This window comes from Myotis brandtii, unplaced genomic scaffold (assembly GCF_000412655.1).
Source record: "Myotis brandtii unplaced genomic scaffold, ASM41265v1 scaffold456, whole genome shotgun sequence".
NCBI classification, from domain to species: Eukaryota; Metazoa; Chordata; class Mammalia; order Chiroptera; family Vespertilionidae; genus Myotis; species Myotis brandtii.
In genome coordinates, this window is record NW_005367431.1 from 2,377,660 (window position 1) to 2,397,431 (window position 19,772).

Here is a 19,772-nt window from a genome sequence, read left to right on the forward strand (position 1 = left end):
GGTTCCCAGCCGCGCTGAAGGCGGCGGGGGGCGGGGCACTGCCTGCAGCTTATCAGCTTCCCACTGCCTTGTGTTTGCATTGGAGGCCCCGGTGGGTCCACGACGGCGAAAATGGCCCGGAGGTGAGGGCCCAGCTAGAACTGCGACCTCTCACCTTGCAACACAGAGAGGCCCATTTTGATCCCAGCCTGCGGGACTTCGTGAGCTGAAAGTGTGCCTCGGTTCGGGCCTGCGCCGGGGAGACCGAGGGCCCAGGACCAACGAGGCGCATCGTCCTAGCGGCTCATTTTACTCCCATTAGCCGTGGGGGGACTTTCACAAACAGCAAGGGAGTTGCTTTCAACACTCTTTACATATTGACAGGGTAATGCACATAATGAGACACATCATGAGCCTTTTTAATACTATAAAACGTGAAACTTGGAAGGAATGAGCTTGTGGTAGGGTCTTTGGGCTTCTTTCCTGATCCGGCTGCCCCATCCCCGTTCACTCTGCGAACGCCGGGAAAATGAAAAAGTCCAGTCCTCAGTGGGTGATGCTGGCCCCAATGCACCCAGAGGAAGGCACGCCCAGCGATCCAGCGGGCAGCACCCAGGGTCACCACGCGAGCAACGCGCTCAGGCCTAGCTGCGCCGCCAGCAGGAGCCCGAGCCCGAGCCCGGGCCCGGGAGCAGCGGCGGGGCCGCGCAGGCAGGTGGTGTACGAGTCCAAGGCCACTTCGCGCAGCGCGCACACGTGCTCGGCGCGGCAGATCTCGTCGCAGGCCCGCGTGTCGAGGCTGACCGAGTTGTAGACATAGTAGCGCTGCAGCGTGCCCTGGTCGCTGGCGATGCGGCCCAGCACATCGTGCATGGAGCGGGCGCTCGCATCGGGCACCGTGAAGGCCTTGGTCAGCTGGTACTCGAGCTCCCAGCGCGCTGTTCCCTGCGCGTTCGCCTGGCTCAGGTTCATGAAGTAAGTCATCATGTCCTGGAGAGGGGGCAGGAGGCCGGCTATGGACACCTGTCTGCTTCCACCCCCAGTCCTGCACCTTGCTTTTGCCCCCACCCTCCATAATGACTGCTATTAGTTAATGAGCATTTACTACTTACCAGATGTGTGTGTGTGTGTGTGTGTGTGTGTGAAAGAGAGAGAAAGACAGAGAGAGAATCTGATGAAGTAACTGTGCTTATCACCCCCATTTAACAGATGAAGAAACTGAGTCCTAAAGAGGTTAATTTCTTTGCCCAGGGCCCTACAGGTGTTCAGTGGCCAAGGCAGGAGTGGAACCAGGTGGATGACCCCCTGGCCTATGCATTTTCTGTCCCAGCAAGCTTCCGGGTACACAGAAGATGCTCAGTAAATATTTATAGAGCAAATGGATAAAAAGCAACTTAAAAGAAGTAGGACAGAGTGCCTGGCTGAGATAGGCGATAGAATTGTGGATGACTGGAGGCTTGGGATACACTCAAGACTCCTAGGACTCAGGTGCATCTTCAGGACTAGAATCTGGAAGGGTTTATCTGTCCAACACTTTCCACTTAAATCTGTGGATCTGCTTCAGGTCACTAGAGGTGGGGTTAGAGGAGCTGCCATGTATTCATGGTATAGAGGTCAACAGCTCCTGAGTGGCGGAGCCAAGATTCAAACCCCCGTGTGTCTGACTCCCTCCCTGAGAAGGATGTAAGGCAGTGGTTCTCAACCTTCCTAATGCCTCGACCCTTTAATACAGTTCCTCATGTTGTGGTGACCCCCAATTTCATTGTTACAAATTGAACATAATTAAAGCATAGTGATCAATCACAAAAACAATATGTAATTATATGTGTGTTTTCCGATGGTCTTAGGCGACCCCTGTGAAAGGGTCGTTCGACCCCCAAAGGGGTCACGACCCACAGGTTGAGAACCGCTGATAAGGCATGTTGGTGCCCAGGCTAGAACTGCGACCTCTCACATTGCATCGTGGGGAAACAAACGGCCCATCGTTGGTGGGGCCAGGTGCAGGGAGGAGGAGGGAGTCCCAGCCTGTGATTCCTCTTGCTGAAAAAGGCCTCTGAGTGCCCATGTGGACAAGAGATCACACTCTTCAAAATCCTCAGCCCTCTTCTCCACCTTCATTTACTCTGGAATCAAGGACCGAGGTTATCTTATCCAGTCCGTGTTTTAGATGGCGTTTCTCAACTCCCAGATTAAATCTCAGTACCCACCTCTTCCTGGGACTCCATTGCCTCCTCCCTCGGCATTTTCACTTGCATGCCACTTAGACATCCTGAAGCTAACAGGTCCAAAACCAATTTTCTGGTCTTCCCTCCGAAACTTGCTACTGCAGTGATCCCATTGCAGTCAACAGCAACTTCCTCCTTCCAGGTTGTCAGACCAAAGCCTCGGAGTCCCCCTGGATTCCTCTTTCCTCACACCCCTCGTCCAATCCACCAGCAAATCCTGCCTGCTCTGCCGTCACAATACATCCAGGATCTGGCACGTCTCACCACCTCCTGCTACCACCCTGGCCCACAGCATCATCACCTCTCGTGGTTGGTGCAGTCACCTCCTGTCTCGTCCTCCTGCTTCTGCCCTTGACCTCTACAGCCTGTTCTCTGCACAGCAGATATGGTGGTTTTGTAAATTTTGTAAGTCAGCATATTTAATTCTTCTGCCCCAAACCTTCCAAATCCAGAGTCCTACTCATGGCCTGCATGATCTAACCTTGTCCCTCCCACTCTCTCCTTGTGCCTCCCACTGTGGCCACACTGGCCTCCTTGCTCTTCTAACACACCAGCCACACTCCCACCCCAGGGCAAAAGACTCGCTCTTCCTCCACCAGATGCTCATATGGCTCGCTCCCTCAGTTTACTCGGGATTGAAATGTCATCCTGTCAGTGACACTTTCCTGCCACACCTATAACAGCACACACACACTCTATGACCATCGTCACCACCTGCCTCTTCGCTGTTTTCTTTTCTCCTTAGCATGTATCTCATGCCGTACTTGACTTGACTTAGTTGTTTACTCCTGTAAGGATGTCAGCTCCAGGAAAGCAGTGACTTTATTGTGTTCACTTAGGTATCTCCTGTGCTTAGCACACCGGCCTGGCACATAGCAGATCATTAATAGTTTGTTGAATAAATTAAGGAATAATGTTTCTTTGTCATTTCAATCATCACAAGCACATCCCAGGAAGTGACGGGCTGCTTGATGAGTTGGGGACCTGCATTAGCTGCAGTGTAATCGGTGTAGAGAAGACAGATCTGTGCGAGTGGGCCTGAGGGCATACTTGAATACCAGGCTGAGGAGATCCATCTTATCTTGGGGACACTGGGGAGCCATTGAAGGTTATTGAGCAGGAGAGAGACAAGTGCTTTAAAAAGATTAATCTCTTCTGTAGTAGGTAGCAGGTGAGCTACCGCAGGGCAGTGCTGGAAGCAGAGAAATTAGGTAGGAGGCCCGTGGCAATGATCCGGGGTGAAGGGAGATTTGGGGAAGAAGAAATGACCTGATTTGGTGGCAGGATTTGGAGCTAGCACCAGGGGTCTGATCCTGAGTTCTAGCAGGAGGGAAGTAACTTGACCTTCCTGAGATTCAGTGGTCATTAGAGCGTGGATTAGCTGGGAAAGAATTAGGGAGTGTGGTGATGTGTTTAGGGCCCTGCCTGCCTCCCTCCTTCCCACCTCCTCCACCCCCAGCAGACCCAGGGCTCCTGACCTGCAGGCTCAGCGTGGCTCGGTCGTATTCGAACACTCGGATGCCTGGGTTGTTGGCCCCATTGACCACTCCAGGTAATGTGGTTTTCCATGGGGTGACTCCAGGTGTAAGGAACATGACACTGATGGGGACACCTTTTAGGAGAGAGACAATGGGACTGTGAGAGGCTGGTGAGAGGAGGGAGGTAGGCTGGCAGGCGCCCTCCAGGTTGAGTACCTGCATTATCATAGAACATCCGAAAGCTGTCCATGTGGTTGTGCCCGAAGAACTGCCCTGCGATGACTCGATGATGCTTCTGGACCACCTTCAGGTACTTCTCATTGAATCCCTCCCGGAACCACATTTTGTTCCCTTTCTTCTCAAAGAACCCCGGGGGCACGTGGCCAATGATGTACACCTATGAGGAAGGAGTGCCAGGAGGGGCTCAGAGATGCCCTCCAAAGCCCTTCATTTCCACCTCTCAAAACCTGCCCATCTCCCCAAAGGCAAGCAGACAGGTTCAAGTGCACCCCCTCTGCTTCCCCTCTTCCGGGCAGATTCCAGTATTCTCTGTACCCTGTAAGGTACACATGCTTCCCACCTCTGCTTTGCCCGTGCTGTGCCTGCCACCTGGAGTGCTCTTTTTAATTTCACTTCTGTAATCCTACTCAGACATCAAAACCCAGTTCAAAGGACACCTCCTCCTGAACCCTTCCTGATCCTCGCAGGCTGGCCTCCTCTTGGAGAGCTGGGCGCTGTAACTGAGCCTGCCCTGCATGACTGCGTAGCACATGCTAAGTGTTCATGTGTGATCACATCTTCCATTCCTTGAATCACTCAGCTAACAATACCTGGACCCTTGGCCACCACTGCAAGAAGTAGAATGGGGGTGAGAGAGAGGGCAGTTAGGAGCATGGACTTTGGAGTCTACCAGCGGTGTGTCGCCGCTCTAAGCTTCAGTGTTGTTGTTTTTGTTTTGTTTTACAATTTAAATTCTTTCTTGTTTAAAGTATTACATGAGTCTCCTTTTCCCTCCATTGACCTCTCCCCAGCCACTCCCACCCCCCAGCACATGCCCTCACCCCCCTACTGTCTGTGCCCATTGGTGATGCTCATATGCATGCATACAAGTCCTTTGGTTGATCTCTTACCCCCTCAGCCCCCATGAGCTTCAGTTTTTTCATCGGGAATAGCACCTAACTGGTGGAGCTTTGAGAGTTAAATGAGATAATGCACAGTGAGTGCTCAGAAGCACCAGCCATGAGATCCTGCTGGGAGGTGCTGCTGTTCCATGCAGGGACTCAAGCAAATGAGACACAGGACCAGTCCTTGGGGAGCTGCCAGCCCAGCAGACTAGCTGGACACACCTCAAGGGCAGTGCCAGGGCTGACCAGCAGACCCTGAGCGATGGATGAACAGATTACTCTGACACACGTTTCTGTAAAAGAGAAGGCTAAGGGACTGTTTAGCTTTAGCAACTAAAATAGCCCTGATTGCCTGCTTCTTTAGCTTTTTATTGTAACGACAGCTTGAACTAAAATTAACCTCTAGATACAATCAGTAGGGTAAGTATCCTTGAGAAAGTATATGCTTCTACAAGGTCGGGTCTTTAAAGACTAAACATAGAGATTCTAGCAAAACACCCCAGGGGATAGGACTTGTTTGGAAAAGTCAAGGTAGGGGCTGCCGCCTTGGGCAAGGTCCCCCCGAGGCCCCCGACCTTTCAGAGAATCCTCCTTACAGGCATTCCAACCAAGTCCCGTGCTTCCCCACAGGGCAGGGCAGCCCCTTGAAGTCTAGCCCACAATGTGGTCTGCAGCCGTGGAGTGTGGCAGAAGTGAAAAGAGCACTGGACTTGGAGTCAGGGGTTCTGGTCTTGGCCCCACCACTTACTGTGTGACCTGGGATCATCACCACCCCTCGGGAGCCTCACATCTGCAATGGGCATTGGGGTCCCAGCCTCACAGGCTGTTCTGAGGATGGACAAACCCCCCTCCTGGTGCCAGGCTGACAAAGACCCTCTGTCAGGGGTGGGGAACGTCTGGCCCGTGGGCCATATAGGCCCGTGAAATCATTTGGTCTGGCTCTTCCAAGGCATTGGGGCTGAGTTAATTAAACGTTTAACCAAATATAACAGGCTAATTTTTAAGTTGATAATTTTGTACGGCCCGCAAATGATGTTATAAGTATCCGAATGGCCCTTGGCAGAAAAAGGTTCCCCACTCCAACCTGTGATGTAGGCATCTGCAAAGAGCGGATGAATTTGTGCAGAGGTGGGAGACTCATTCAGGAAGTGATTCCAGAGGGGGAGAGGGAGGGGGAGGAGGTAGGAGCCCTTACCTTTTCCCCAGCTCTGGACGCGTTGCTCAGCACATCTTCCAGCCACTGGAACTGCTGGGCAGGGTCAGCCATGTTGGCCGTCTGCTTGTTGCTGGTATAGTACAGATTGGTGTTGAGGACCACAACGCGCCCAGTCGTCCCCGGCAACTTCTCAGAATAGAACGCACCTAGGACATCACAGCCAGGGAAAATATGAAGGGGTCCTCTGCCTCTGACTAAACACACCTCTGCCCCCCTTTACCCTCCCTCTTCCTCCCTCCCTTAATACTCCCTTCCCGTCTTTCCCATAAGATGGGCATCATGGGTTAAGACCTAAGGCTCGGGAGTCAGGTTACCTCGGTTCAAATCCTGCTTCTATCACTTATTAGCTGTGCAACTTGGGAAAGTTACTTAACTTCTCTGTCTCAGTTTCCTCATCGTATCATGGTGATAACAATGAGGTGTGCTTGCCCCTCCAGATGCATCATCAACCCTTCTCTACTCGGCTCTTTGCCCTAGGAGCTGACCTATGTGAACTAAGCCAATGAGCTTCTGTGCCACAGGCTTCTGGTTGGTCTGACCAATGGGGAGCCCCAGCAGCAGCGGACTGAGGAACAGGAAGAGGAATGGGGTTGCCTTGGGCAGGCTGTCTTTGGGTCAGTTGTCCTCAACCAGGTGATCTTTGTCCCCCAGGGAGCGTTTGGCAATGTCTAGAGACATTTTTTGGTATTGCAACTGGGGGTGTTACTGGCACCTAGGGGTAGAGGCCAGAGATGCTGCTAAATAGCTTATAGTTCACAGCACAGCTCCCCCTACAAAGCCATTCTCCCCCAAATGTCAATAGTAACAAGGTTGAGAAACCTTCCTTGAACTGAATTGAAGGTCACTGCTTTTTCCTAGTGTATTTGCAAGGAGTCTAGTAACGCACTGAGGGTAGTGCTTGGCACACAATAAACTCTCAATAAATATTCACTGCTCGTCCTCATTAGTCCCGTGGGGTTAAGAGTATGGGTTCTGCTATCACGTCTGCCTCCTCTATGGGGGTGACGTTGGCCGAGTGATTTGGTATCTTTAAACCTCAGTCTCCTTATCTATAAAATAGGGATAAAATCAGTACCAATCTCGTGGGGATGTGGTAAAGATGAATTAGATTAGACCTTGGTATACAATGAGTGCGTATAGTAGCAAATGGAATTAGTACCTTCTTTGAAGCGAGCAATGGATTCATTATTGAGCCAGGGTCTCCATAGTTCTGCTATCTGATTGTAGATACTGTTGCTCCCTGCTGGGAGCTGGCTTTTGGGGTGAAAGTCATGATTTCCCAAAGCAGCGTATACTTTAGTATCTGGGAAGGGAAGGAAAAATATAAAAATATATATGGGAAAGCACTTTGAGTTAATCATTTTCAGTTGGCCATTGGCCATCAGAGCTAATGGAGAAGAGCAATGAGAAAAAACCCACAGAGGAGGAAAATACAGAGATAAACGGAAAACTTCATTTAATAGAATCTCGCTGAACTTTGCTGAGACCTGGGAAGGAGGAGCGGTGAGTTCTCTGATCCGGGACCCTAACCCCATTCCCAGCAGAAAGTTTTCTGGTCAGAGAGGAAGCATCAACTGAGAAGGAGAAAGCTAGCCCGGCCAGTGTGGCTCAGTGGTTGAGCATTGAACTCTGGACCAGGAGTTCACAGTTCAACTCCCGGTCAAGGCACATGCCCAAGCTGCAGGCTCGATCCCCAGTGTGAGGCGTGCAGATAGCAGCCAATTGTTGATTCTCTCTCATCATTGATGTTTTTATCTCTCCCTCTCCCTTCCTCTCTGAAAGCTATAAAAATAAATATTTTTCTAAAAAGGACACTTAGTATTTAGTGTTCCTTGTTCTTGTCAATTCCGGGGCCATCTTACTGTTAGGGAAACGGTCTGGTTCACTCCGGGAGGCCTTAGGAGTTTCACTCATGAAACGAAAGTCTTTACTGAGCACCTCGTTTGTACCGACATGTAGACCTGGTACCAGGCACCCAGTCCCAGTCCCAGAGGCTTTGCATTGCAGCAGGTTGACAGGTATTGGGCAACGAGAGGTGTGTGGCTGTTACGAAAAAGGAAGAGCCACTTGCTGTGGAAGTGTGTAACAGGAGTGGTGGAGGCAGGGGAAGGCCTCCTAGAGGAAGTGGCCTGTGAATGAGCCTAGGAGGGGAGGGGAGGCGGGGGGAGGCTGTCAGCCTCATCCCTACTTTTATTTTACCACTGTGTCTGGCAGGTAGTAGTTGTTCAATAAATATTTGATGACAAATAAAAACTCCTCTGAGTTCAGGGCAGGGCATTTTCCTTATATGAGCTTGGCTCACCCCAGGGAGCCTCCCATTCTCAGTTGGGGAAATGCCTCTAACAAACCCTTTGTCCTGTATAGCCTGCCAGGTCTTGAGAGCTCTGCAAAAAGGAGGAAGTTGTCGAATTCTCACCAGGAATTGTTCACAAAGCAGGAAGCCATCATTGTAACTGCCCGGAAAAACCTCACCTCTCTGAAGTAAATGCTGGCAGCCATTAAAGATCCATTTAAGAAAAACACGAATTCCTGGAATCTCAAGGGCAGAAGAGAAGGGAGAGGATCCCTCCCTCTTATTGCTGCTTCTATGGGTCAGACTTTTTGGAAGCTCCTTACAAGCTCCATGAGGTCATGACCTGACGTCTTGTTCCACCGCCAAGTCCCTTACCCCTAAACTTGTGTCACCCATAGTAGATGCTCAATACATATTTGTTGATTGACTAAATGAGTGAATGGGTTGGCTTCTTTAATCCTCACAGCAATCCTCTGGGCAGGTACCAGTATTTTTTTTCCCCAGGGAGAAATAGGTCTTGATGAGATTACCCAGCTACGGCGTGGCAGGGCCTGGAAGGGGCTGGGTCGGCAAGCCTTCTACATCTGCATTCACCACTCTACATAAAATGATGCATCTTACAGTCGATGGCATCTTGGATATTAGGAAATTCAGCAAATGTGCAAGTGTATGATAAACTGGAAAACCTTCTAGCCCAGCCAGCGTGGCTCAGTAGTTGAGCATCGACCTATGAACCAGGAGCTCACGGTTCAATTCCTGGTCAGAGCACATGCCAGGTTGCGGGCTGGATCCCCAGTGTGGGGTGTGTAGGAAGCAGCCAATCAATGATTCTCCCATCATTTCCATGAATAAGTTCTGTGTGTATCCGAAGGCCAATTAGCTCTCATGTTCCCTGCAGGGCTGTTGGAAGTGCCTGGCACAGAACTTTCCCACAGCCATTATTGTCAATGGATGAAGGCCCATACTGTCCCATGGCTTTACCCCTCGCTGCTACTGTCTCATGGCACCATGGGGTTCAGGGAATGCTGTGGAGGACTGATGGCAGGCTCTCACCCGGAAAGACCTCTCTGATGAGGTTGGTCAGACGTTCCACAATTTTCAGCACAGCTGCTTCTCCCAGCCTCTCGTTGGGCACGTGAGGGGTGTCGTCCCTGCAAAACACCGCCAAGCCAGTTTGGTGTGGGCAGCTCAGGATGGGGAATGAGAAAAGGGTGGGTGGGGGGCTCTGCTGTGAGAAAAGAGGCCATGGAACTGAGAGGTATGGCCAGGCTGAAGTTGGGAGTCACATAGGACAGAGTTCAAACCCAGTGGCTCTGCCATTGACCTGCTGTGGATCCTTAGCTGGTTATTTAAACTCTCCGAGCCCCCACCAGCTCATCTGTAAAATAGGAATAATAATGGCACCTACCTTCTCCTGCTTCTGCATTTGGATCTTTAGGGCTTGCAGTCCCTAAACCCCAGTGGGAGTGGCTGCAGTATTCATCCCCCAACTTAAAATGGGGGAGTTCTCCACATGCCCAGGCAAGCCATGGCCTTGTCCCAGCCACGGTGAGAGCTGCACTCTGCTGAGGCCGGACACGGAGGGCGAGGGCACAGGCTTTGGAATCAGCCACGCCCAGGGTCCCTTTGAGCTTCAGATGAGGACTAAGGGGGACGGGGCAGGAAGGTGCCAGGCGGCAGGCGGCAGAAACCCAGTGGAAGGTAGCTGTTATGTCGGCTCTCACCCTGTCCAGAAGATGAAGTCTGGCTCCGGCTCGATCTCCTTCATGGCGTGGATGGAGGAGTTGATGAGGACCCAGGGAGAATCACAGAGGTAGTCACCCCAGGGGCCCGAGTTGTACACCGGCTGGGAGCCAGCTGAGGGGCAGACCTGGAGGGGGTCTGTGGACACCTTGTAGTCGGGGTCCAGGTGCAGGTCAGAGATGTGCCAGAACCTCCCTGCAGGGGAGAGGGAACCCTCCTCAATGCCAGGCCCTCCTGAGCCCGCCTGGGCCCTCCTGAGCCCGCCTGGGCCCTCCCGAGCCCGCCTGGGGAGGCAGTGGGGGAGCCAGGAGCTGGAGGAGGGGAGGTGGTACAGGTGAAAGGGTCCAGAGAAAATGGACCAGGGGCCCTGGCTGGTGTGGCTCAGTTGGTTGAGTGTCAGCCCATGCACCAGAAGGGTCACTGATATGATTCCTGGTCAGGGCACATACCCAGGTTGCAGGTTTGATCCCCGGTGGGAGCATGTGTGGGAGGCAACTGATCAATGTTTCTCTCTCACATCCGTGTTTCTCTCTCTAAAATTAATATTACAAAAAGAAAGAAAGAGCCTGGCCGGCATGGCCTGGTGATTGAACGTAGACCCAAGAACCAGGAGGTCATGGTTTGGTTCCCAGTCGGGGCACATGCCCGGGTTGTGGGCTTGATCTCCAGTGTGGGGCGTGCAGGAGGCAGCCGATCAATGATTCTCTCTCATCATTGACGTTTCTATCTCCCTCTCCCTTCCTTTCTGAAATCAATGAAAATATATATTTTTGAAAGAAAGAAAGGAAAGAGAGAGAGATAGAGAGAGAAAGGAAGGGAGGGAGGAAGGGAGAGAGGGTAGAGAGAGAAAGGAAGGGAGGGAGAGAGGGAGGGAGGGAGACTGGGCCACAGGATTTGCGAAAGAGAAAGAAAGAGAGAGAAACTGGGCCACAGGATTTGCCCAGGGAGGCACTGAGTGGAGCAGAGCACAGGCTTGTCTGACCCTGACCTGTGACCTTTGACAAGGCCCTCTCCATCTCCCCACCTTGGCATCCCCAGCATCAACATGAGGGATTGGGCTGAGGCGTGACCCTCAAGAAACCTTTGGGAGTTCTAAGGAAAGTGCTTATCTTAAAGCAAAGGCGGGTGAGGGTCAGGGTTAAGCAAGCATACTAGGTGTGATCTTGAGCGGCAAGTTTCACCTCTCTGAGCCCATAATTACTAGTAGAGCGAGATTTTATCATGCTCCAGGGAAATACAAAAATCTGACCTGGCACTGGCTGGCGTGCTCAATGGTTAGAGCGTTGGCCTGAGCACCAAAGTATCTCAGGTTTGATTCCAGGTCAAGAGCACGTACCTGGGTTGACTGGTGTTGCTCAATGGTTAGAGCACTGGCCTGAGCACCAAAGTATCTCAGGTTTGATTCCCGGTCAAGAGCACATACCTGGGTTGCAGGTTCGATCCCTGGCCCCAGGCTTTATTTGGGGGTGTGTGGGAGGCAACCAATCGATCTCTCTCTCCCCCATCATTTCACTCCCTCCCTTCCATTCTCTAAAAAAAAAATCTGACCTAGGAGAAGGCTTACCAAATGTGTTGTAAGATCTTGCTAATTAATACCATCAAAAACCTGGGGAGTAGATGTGGACATAATGTTAGACCAGAAAAGAAGGTCTGTGGTTTCAGATTGGGCTGAATTCCTCCTGTGGGTGTGCTCGGTGGTTCTAGATGCAGGGCGGCAGGTCAGGCCGCTGGGAGGCGTCCTGTTTGCTGAAGTGGTTGAATGAAACCTGGTCGCCGCTCCAAACCAAGGGAGGCTGAAATGCCAATAATCTCTTGGTGCAATAGAGAGAAGGGAATCCAAAGAAACAGGCTACACGGAGTGTGTTCGTTTTCTGTACCCAGTACCAAGTCTGATATAGTTTCAATGATGTTTATTGAACAGGGTTGGCCGCTGCCCCAAATCCTGTTTCTGGCTAAAACAAGGGTGAGGCCTGGGATTTCCTCACCCTTCACCATTGCTGCCACTTCCGCCTCCATTTCCTGTGTCGCTCAGAGCCAACAGTCAACACCTGCCCAACCCTCAGGAAACTGGGCCTCGGTGTCCGGCTTCTGCTGCTTTCGGGGTTGGAGAGCCAGGCACCACCCAAGCCACAGGGCAGGCTGGAGGGTGAAGTCTGGCCCCTGATCACCACTTCTTGACTTTTCCTCCCTGGTGAGTCCTAGCTTTTACCCACCTTTCTGGATCTAAATCTGGTCTCAGGAAAGAAGCAGAAACTTGTTCACACTAAGGTGTAAATGACTGACCAAACAATTCCTTATCCCTCCCCTGGCCAAGAAATCATTTTAAAAGCAACATGAGCCCTGGTGGGTGTTGCTCAGTGGTTAGAGCATCGGCCCACAGACTGAAGGGTTGCAGGTTCGATTCCGGTCAAGGGCATGTATCTCAGTTGCAGGCTCAATCCCTGGCCAGAATCAGGATGCGGGAGGCAACCAATCTATGTGCCTCTTTCGCATGAATGTTTCTCTCTCTCTCTCTCTCCCCCTTCCCCTTCCGCTCTCTAAAAATCAATTTTAAAAATATATCCTCAGCTGAGGATTAACAACAACAACAACAAAGACAGCATATATCAAGCACCTAGCTGCACAAGCATGGCCCAGCATGGCCCATCATAACTGCTCAATAAACAAATGTTAGCTCTTCTTGGACATTGTCCTTAGTGCCTGACTGTTTTGCCCAGGCTCTCAGCTGCTCCTGAGTAGGGTCTGAGGAAGTGGATGACCAGAGGACTGACCAGGACTGAGCTAGCTCCACAGGCACAAGCGAGGAGCAGAACCCTGCGCCAGTCCTTCCTTCCCCTTGGCCTCAATTTCTGCAGCTGCAGAAAGGGTGCTGGATCATCGCTAAGGTTTCATGCAAAGGACTCCAGAGAAGGGCAGCGAGAATCCACAGGAAAACTACAGGTCCCGCCCTCCCACTGACTCCCCTCCAACTGCATGGAAACCTAGGCCTCTAACAGGCATCTCAGACTGGACGTATCCCCAGTCAAACTGCCGTCTCCTCCTCCCTCATATCAGGGAATGACACCTCTGTCCTTCCAGTTGGAGCCCCCTCCTCTCTCACACCCGCTATCTGTCAGCAAGTCTTGTTCAGAAACAGACCATCTCCCACCACCTCCGACCCTACAGCCCAGGCTGAGCCAGGGCGCCCTTCCCTCTCCCTCGATGATGGCAGTCGCCTCCCCCTGGTTTGGCTGCTTCTCCTTTCCTAGGGTGACCAACCATTCCGCGTTGCCCAGGACTGCAGGAGTGTCCAAGGCGCCAAACGTTAAGTGGCAAAATTAGGAAAGTCCCAGGCAGACAGACACGAGTTGGTTCCCCTGCCTTCCTGTCCTTACAGCCTCTCCTCAGAACAGCCCGAGGCTCCTTCTAAACGTTTACATGTCGGATCACATCACAGCTCTGCCTGGAACCCTCTAATGGCGTTCCATTTCACTCCGACGCCTTCAATCGTCTGCAAGTTTACACATGAGCTGGTGCCAAGCCTCACCCCACCCCCGTGCTTCCCTGCCCTCATCTCTACCACCCTCCGTGTCCACTCCGCTCCCGCCACGCTGGCTTCCTCGCTCATCCTCACACACATCACCTGCATGTTCAGCTCAGGGCCTATGCCAGGGGTCCTCAAACTTTTTAAACAGGGAGCCAGTTCACTGTCCCTCAGACCGTTGGAGGGCCAGACTATAGTTTAAAAAAAAAACTATGAACAAATTCCTATGCACACTGCACATATCTTATTTTGAAGTAAAAAAACAAAACGGGAACAAATACAATATTTGTATTTGCATGTGGCCTGCGGGCCGTAGTTTGAGGACCCCTGGCCTATGCGCTGTCCTTCCTCTTACTGGAATGTTCTTCTCCAGCTGTCCACATGGCTCTTTCTCTCACTGCCTCAGGTCCCTGCTCAAATGCCACTTTATTCGACGGCTCTGCTCTGGCCACCCCACAGGAACCCCCTGTATTCTGCTTGGTTATTTCCCATCACACTTGTCATCTCCAGGAATACTATGCATGGACACACGTCTTTTGGGTTGTTTCTTTCCAGGTGAAGGGATGCTTCCGGAAACCTGGGGGCTTTGCTTGTTTTCCTTTCTTTTCCGGTTCCTGGAATAGCTCATGGTACATGGCAGACCCTCGACCAGTATTTGTTCAGCGAGTTCACCATCTCCTGCCACCTTCTTCCTCTACCAGCCGGCCGGGTCTTATGTCTCCACTTTACGTCTTAGCAAGGTCGGTGTCCCTCCCCTGGCCAGCTGTCGCCTCAGCGTATAATGTTCAGGCCCAGACGGCACCCCCTCAGGCTCAGACGGCACCCCCCCTCTCCCCGCCTACTAACTCTCTCAGGGCCTCCCTGCCCAGCTCCCTGCCTTGCTATTTTTAGCAGCTCCTCCAGCTTCCTGTGAGCGGCTTGCAGCAACTCCGATCCTGATGAGACAGGCCGGTAAGCCAGAACAAGTGAGATAGGAAAACAGACAGTATACTGCCATCTAGAAAATCTACATGCCAAGCAGTTTGCAGCCATCTAGTAAATCCTATCTTCCCAAACCAAGGACACTTAAGAATAACCGATTGGCACTTTCCTCCCCATCCGAAGGGCAACTAGCTTAAATCACCCTACTCGGGGAGACATAACAGAAATCCACTTAGTGCCACTTGCCAACCACACCTAAGGACAGATAAAGTTAAGAGAATAAACTGCCTTCGGGTGCAGCAGCATAAGACCAGCCTTTAAAACCCCTCAGAACGAAGGTCCTGCACCAGCTTTCCCTCCCAGGAGCACACCCGAGCCTCTCCCCTTCCCCCCTCCACAGGCCTGCACCTCCTAAAGGGCAGGGGGCCCCGCGAGGCTTGCAGCCAGGGCAGCGGCAGTTCGTCCCAGACAAACCTCCTGAACCTGTGCCCAAGGCCCCCTTTTCTCTGACTTCTTAGCCAAAGCAGCCCAGCCTAGGCTCGTTTCCCCCGCCCTTCCTTGTTTCCTTGTCCCCGGCTTTAATAAATATCCTCTAAAATTCATCTGGACTCCGGTTGTGAAATTTTTCCTGCAGGAAGTCAAAAACCCACACACTACTGCTGGCCCAGGGCAGAACCCCTCGGGGCCAGTCCCCTTTCCGGGAAACACTGAGTTCGTGATACAAAACGAAGACATCAGAGGCATTGGCACAGCCTACCTGGTGCAGCCCTGGCGACTCCCCAGTGGGCCAGGAAAAGCAGCAGCTTGAGCAGGCTCATCCCTGGGGCTTGCGTCACAGGGTACGTGGGGTTTTCCAGGAGCTGTGGTTCGAGCCACAGGCTTCCTAAGTAGGTAATGGTGGCTGCTGGCCTGAGCAGAGCTTCCTGTCCTGTTACCTGGTGTTTCCAGTCATCGAAGGCTCCTCTGGCTTTTCCTCCTTTGCCCAGCAGGGTGTGAACTGGTGCACCGAGGTGCTATGCCTGCCAGACCTTTGGACTCTGAAATAGAAAGCAGCACCCGTCCCACGGTTACAGGCTAGTGAGAAGCTAGGAAAATTCCAGGACAAGTGGAATAGGGGAACTAAGACAGACGGGTAAATAGCAGTTTGCAGCCACCTATTAAATCCTTTCTTCCCTAAACCAAGGACACTTTGGTGTCTTTGCACTTCTCCCAGCCAGAGGGTAAATAGCTGAAATCACCCTACTCAGGGGGACAGACAGCAGAAAGGAGAGACAAATTAAGAGAATAAACCTCATTTTGGGACATCAGCATAAAGCTGATAAATAGTCTATTGGCCCTCCCCCAAGACCTAAATGCCCATGAAGTATGGTAGCAATCATCTCAGGTAGAAACTATAGTTTAACTTTAACCCTGCTGTTTGGCTTCTGTACTTATTTGCTTTGTTTAACAATAGAAAAGTTATTTTGATTTTCTGAATTATATAAATCATCCCATTCGATTAAATACCCTATTGATTGTAATGTGAATACCCCATTGTACTGGTCTTAGGAAGCACATTTTCCTTTACCTGGGAAGGACAGCACAGTTATCCCAAGGTCAGAGGGCTCCAGTTAACGTGTCCCTGTTGACTCAGTGTTCCGGAGGCCCAAAACTGTAATTTAGATAACATACTTAAGTCTGACCAGGTTCCTCATTCCAGACCCAAGGGCTCTAGATAATGTGTTTCTGTCAATTCAGTGATCCAGAGACCCAAAACTGTAATTTAAATAACATGCTGCTTCTGCTTCTGTAAACTGCTTTTTTGCAAGCCAGGTTCCTCATTCCAAACCTTGAGATGTAATCAATACCTTTGTGATCTTTGCCTATTTAAGTCTGGTTTTGCCACCATCTTATCACTATGAGATTTGGGGAATGGCCCCTCATAGTGTGATTCGCGGGGTACATTACAACACCCAGCCTTTAATGCCCATGCCACTCCTTCCCTTCCCCTTCCCCCACAGGCACGTATCTCCTAAACTCCGAGGACCCCATGAGACTTGCAACCAGGGGAGCAATGGGCAGCGGCAGCTCATCCTGGGCTAATCCCCTAAACCCACATAGCCTCCCTCTCCACGCCTGAAATCCCTGCTTCCCCATGGAATCTTTGTCCTACCTTATATAAGCAGCTGGCTTATGGGGGGCTGCAGAGCAGATGTTTGTGGATGACCTGCTGCTCTCCCGTCCTGCCGGCAGTTTGGAGTAAACGCTCATGTATGATTCAACCCTGTCTTTGCGGAATTGGCTCAAGTAGTGACAGGCAGCCCGGACTCATTGGTTGTTTGGTTTCACGCCCCCCTGGGAATTGAATCTTGATCTTCTGATTCATAGGTCCACGCCCAACCACTGAGTCACACTAACTGGGCTCTACGTTCTTCCTTGTTTCACTTCCTAAATGTATTTTTGCTGCGGTCAATACATTCATGCTTGCTTTTCTACACTTCGTCTCTTGATTGAAGTATTTCCTTCAAGAAGACAAGAACCGAGGCCTCATTGTCTCATTGGTAACACCGCCCATTCCTCAGAGCATGTCAGTCCAGCCAGCAACTGGTTTCTTGAGGGCACTCACCTAACCCCAGTCACTGGGAGGCAAATGTCATAAGCTCTTGGAGAGCAAACAAACCTGTAGAACATGGCTGGTCTTTGCCATCAAAGGAACGTCACTGTTAGTTGGGGATAAAGCTGCTCATTCACAAATGAATCAAGACTATGAGTCATCCATTCATTCATGCTGGGAACCATGTCCCAGGGAGACGGAGGGGACCCAGGGCAGCCCTGCCCTCAAGATGGGGAGGTAACCCCCTGGACGGCATGCACTTCAGCATATTCAGTGGCTTGACAAGCCGAGAGGAGGAATCTGACTCAGACTGAGAAGGTGACAGGGGTTTAATCTCTCATTATTGAAAGTGTCTGGGAGCGGGGTGCGGGGTGGGTGAAAAAGGTGAAGGGGTTAAGAAGTACAAATTGGTTGTTACAGAAGAACAGTCGTGTTCAGGGCCCTGAGCCACCCCAGGGAGGAGGAGGGCATCAAAATAACCACCAGGACTGAATTTGGTGCCATTTCAGCTGTTGATTTAACAAAAGCAAGGCAGTGTGACATTTTTTGCACCAGAGCCTATGGCCTGATTCATACCTGCTGGACAGTATCTGGGGCACATTGAGGTTCGCTTGGAAGGTAAGCCAGGGGACTGGTGGGGAAGGAGGACAGGCTGAAAGTCTAGGGCAGGCTCGGGTGCTCCTTGTAAACCCATTGAGGGGGGCTAGAGTCCCACTCAGCTTTTGGCTGACTGCAAAGACTTGTTTTAAATACCCCAGCTTTTTGGTCAGTGTCCCCAGAAAGCCCCCCATTGTTGTGGCAGGATGCACAGGGAATTCCGGATCCAAAGCCTGAACTGAACTCGTGGGGAGGCTCTGACCTATATATCTCCTCCTGTGGCGGGCCCCTGAGGGTCCCCACAGCTCTGCCCAAGTCAGCTGTGACGGGGCCCTGGGGGTTAGGCCCTGCAGCTCCGCCCAAGTCAGTGTGGGGAAGTAAGACTACAGTTTTAACCAGATCCTGAACTAGGTTGCAGGCCCCCGACCCCCATTTTCCTTTTCACCATCACCACCACCACTACTAACCCACAAGGTATTTCTGTGAGAATAGAAACAGGCACCCCTCGCCTTGTCCGGCTGGTGTGGCTCAATGGATTGAGAGTCCTCCCATGCACCAAGAGATAGTGGGTTTGATTCTGAGCCGGGGCACAAGCCCAAGTTGCAGGCTCACTTCCCAGTGGGGGGCATGCAGGAGGCAGCTGATCAATGTTTCTCTCTCATCCATGTTTCTATTGCTTTCTCCCTCTCCCTTCCTCTCTACCTAAAAATCAATAAAAATATATTTTAAAAAGAAGAAAGAAAGAAAGAAAGAAAGAAAGAAAGAAAGAAAGAAAGAAAGAAAGAAAAAGGCACTCCTTTAGGCCTGTGTGTGGATTAGAAAAACATGCCTCCATCCCAGACAGACGCAGCCGGAGCTCAGAGTGGAGCAGGAGGGTTTCGGCCCTGACTCAGCCCTCTGCCGGGATTTTGCTGCCTAAATAACGGTGGCTTCTTCCTGGGTCCAGCCTGACCAGCTGAACCCGTTTGTGCTGGGTTTACTGAAAAATGTAAGAGAGGCAGAGAAATCCGAATGGTTGGAGCTTTGCCTCTTTAAGTACAAACCAGTCCCTCCTCTTCAAATTGCCCACGGTACTTATTTGACTCTTGGCAATTGTAATCTACAGAAATTTCCGTCACTCTTAGGGAAGAGCATCTATACTAATAAAAGAAAAACATGCAAATTAACCGTCCCTCTGCAATGCCCACAAGCCACTCCCACCAGCCAATCAGGAGTGATATGCAAATTAACCCAACAAAGATGGCAGAGGCTGGAGTCGGGATACTTGCGTTGCAGCCACGGCTACCATGCAAGCATCCCGGCTCTGGCCACTCCAGGCCTGTTGGCGACACAGAAGTCAGGGGAGACTGAGAAGCCGGGCCCCAGTGCCTGAGGCTGACTGTGGCCTAGGAGATGAAGAAGCCGCCTGCCCATGATCTCAGGCCACAGCCAGCCGGAGAAGCCGCCCACACTGCATCCCAGGGGAGACAGAGAACCCGGGCCCAGCGCCTGAGGCTGGCTGTGGCCTGGGAGATGAAGAAGCCACCTGCCCCGTGATCCCAGGCCGCAGCCAGCTGGAGAAGCTGCCTTCCCATGTCCTCGGGGAGACTGAGAAGCCGGGCCCCAGTGCCTGAGGCTGGCTGTGGCCTAGGAGATGAAGAAGCCGCCTGCCCATGATCTCAGGCCAGGAGACGACCCAACCCGAGGTCCCAGGCTGCAGCCACCGGGAGAAGCTGCCAGCCCTGTGGTCCAGGGCGCCAGCACGCCAGCACCGGGAAATAGGTTCCCTCTTCTCCCACTGCAGTCATTACTTCAATATTCCCCTTCTGAATTTCTCTCCTGTGCTGCAACCCAACTCCACTTTTCATCAGAAGGATACAGAACAGAGCAGTGTTAAAAGCTTACATTTTTATGCTGGTAAGGTTGATACTTACACATATAAATGGAAAACTAGAGTCCATAAGGTAACAAAGGCTACAAAGGGAGGGGACAGGAACAGGGCATGACATATTATATCCAGCAATCCATAAGGGGACTGAAAACTTTGCAATGATGGTCCATAAGGGCTACAAAGGGAGGGGACAGGAACAGGGCATGACAT

General features: G+C 51.6%; 1 protein-coding gene across 2 annotated transcripts; it reads right to left on the bottom strand.

The window, feature by feature from the left end:
* Positions 1-376: 376 nt before the first annotated feature.
* Positions 377-16,750, bottom strand: SMPDL3B (sphingomyelin phosphodiesterase, acid-like 3B). Of its 2 annotated transcripts, none has more exons than XM_014546827.1 (9): positions 16,655-16,750; positions 15,260-15,539; positions 10,040-10,253; positions 9,369-9,466; positions 7,182-7,325; positions 6,002-6,168; positions 3,899-4,079; positions 3,683-3,816; positions 377-969 (listed from the first exon to the last, which is right to left on the bottom strand). In XM_014546827.1, exons 2-9 carry the CDS (start codon positions 15,318-15,320, stop codon positions 598-600), a joined length of 1,371 nt encoding a protein of 456 aa, XP_014402313.1. In that variant the 5' UTR covers positions 15,321-15,539; positions 16,655-16,750; the 3' UTR covers positions 377-597. The 2 variants fall into 2 exon arrangements, with proteins under 2 accessions (XP_014402313.1, XP_005875181.1); XM_005875119.2 differs by lacking the exon at positions 16,655-16,750 and adding an exon at positions 16,070-16,091.
* Between the last annotated feature and the right edge of the window lie 3,022 nt (positions 16,751-19,772).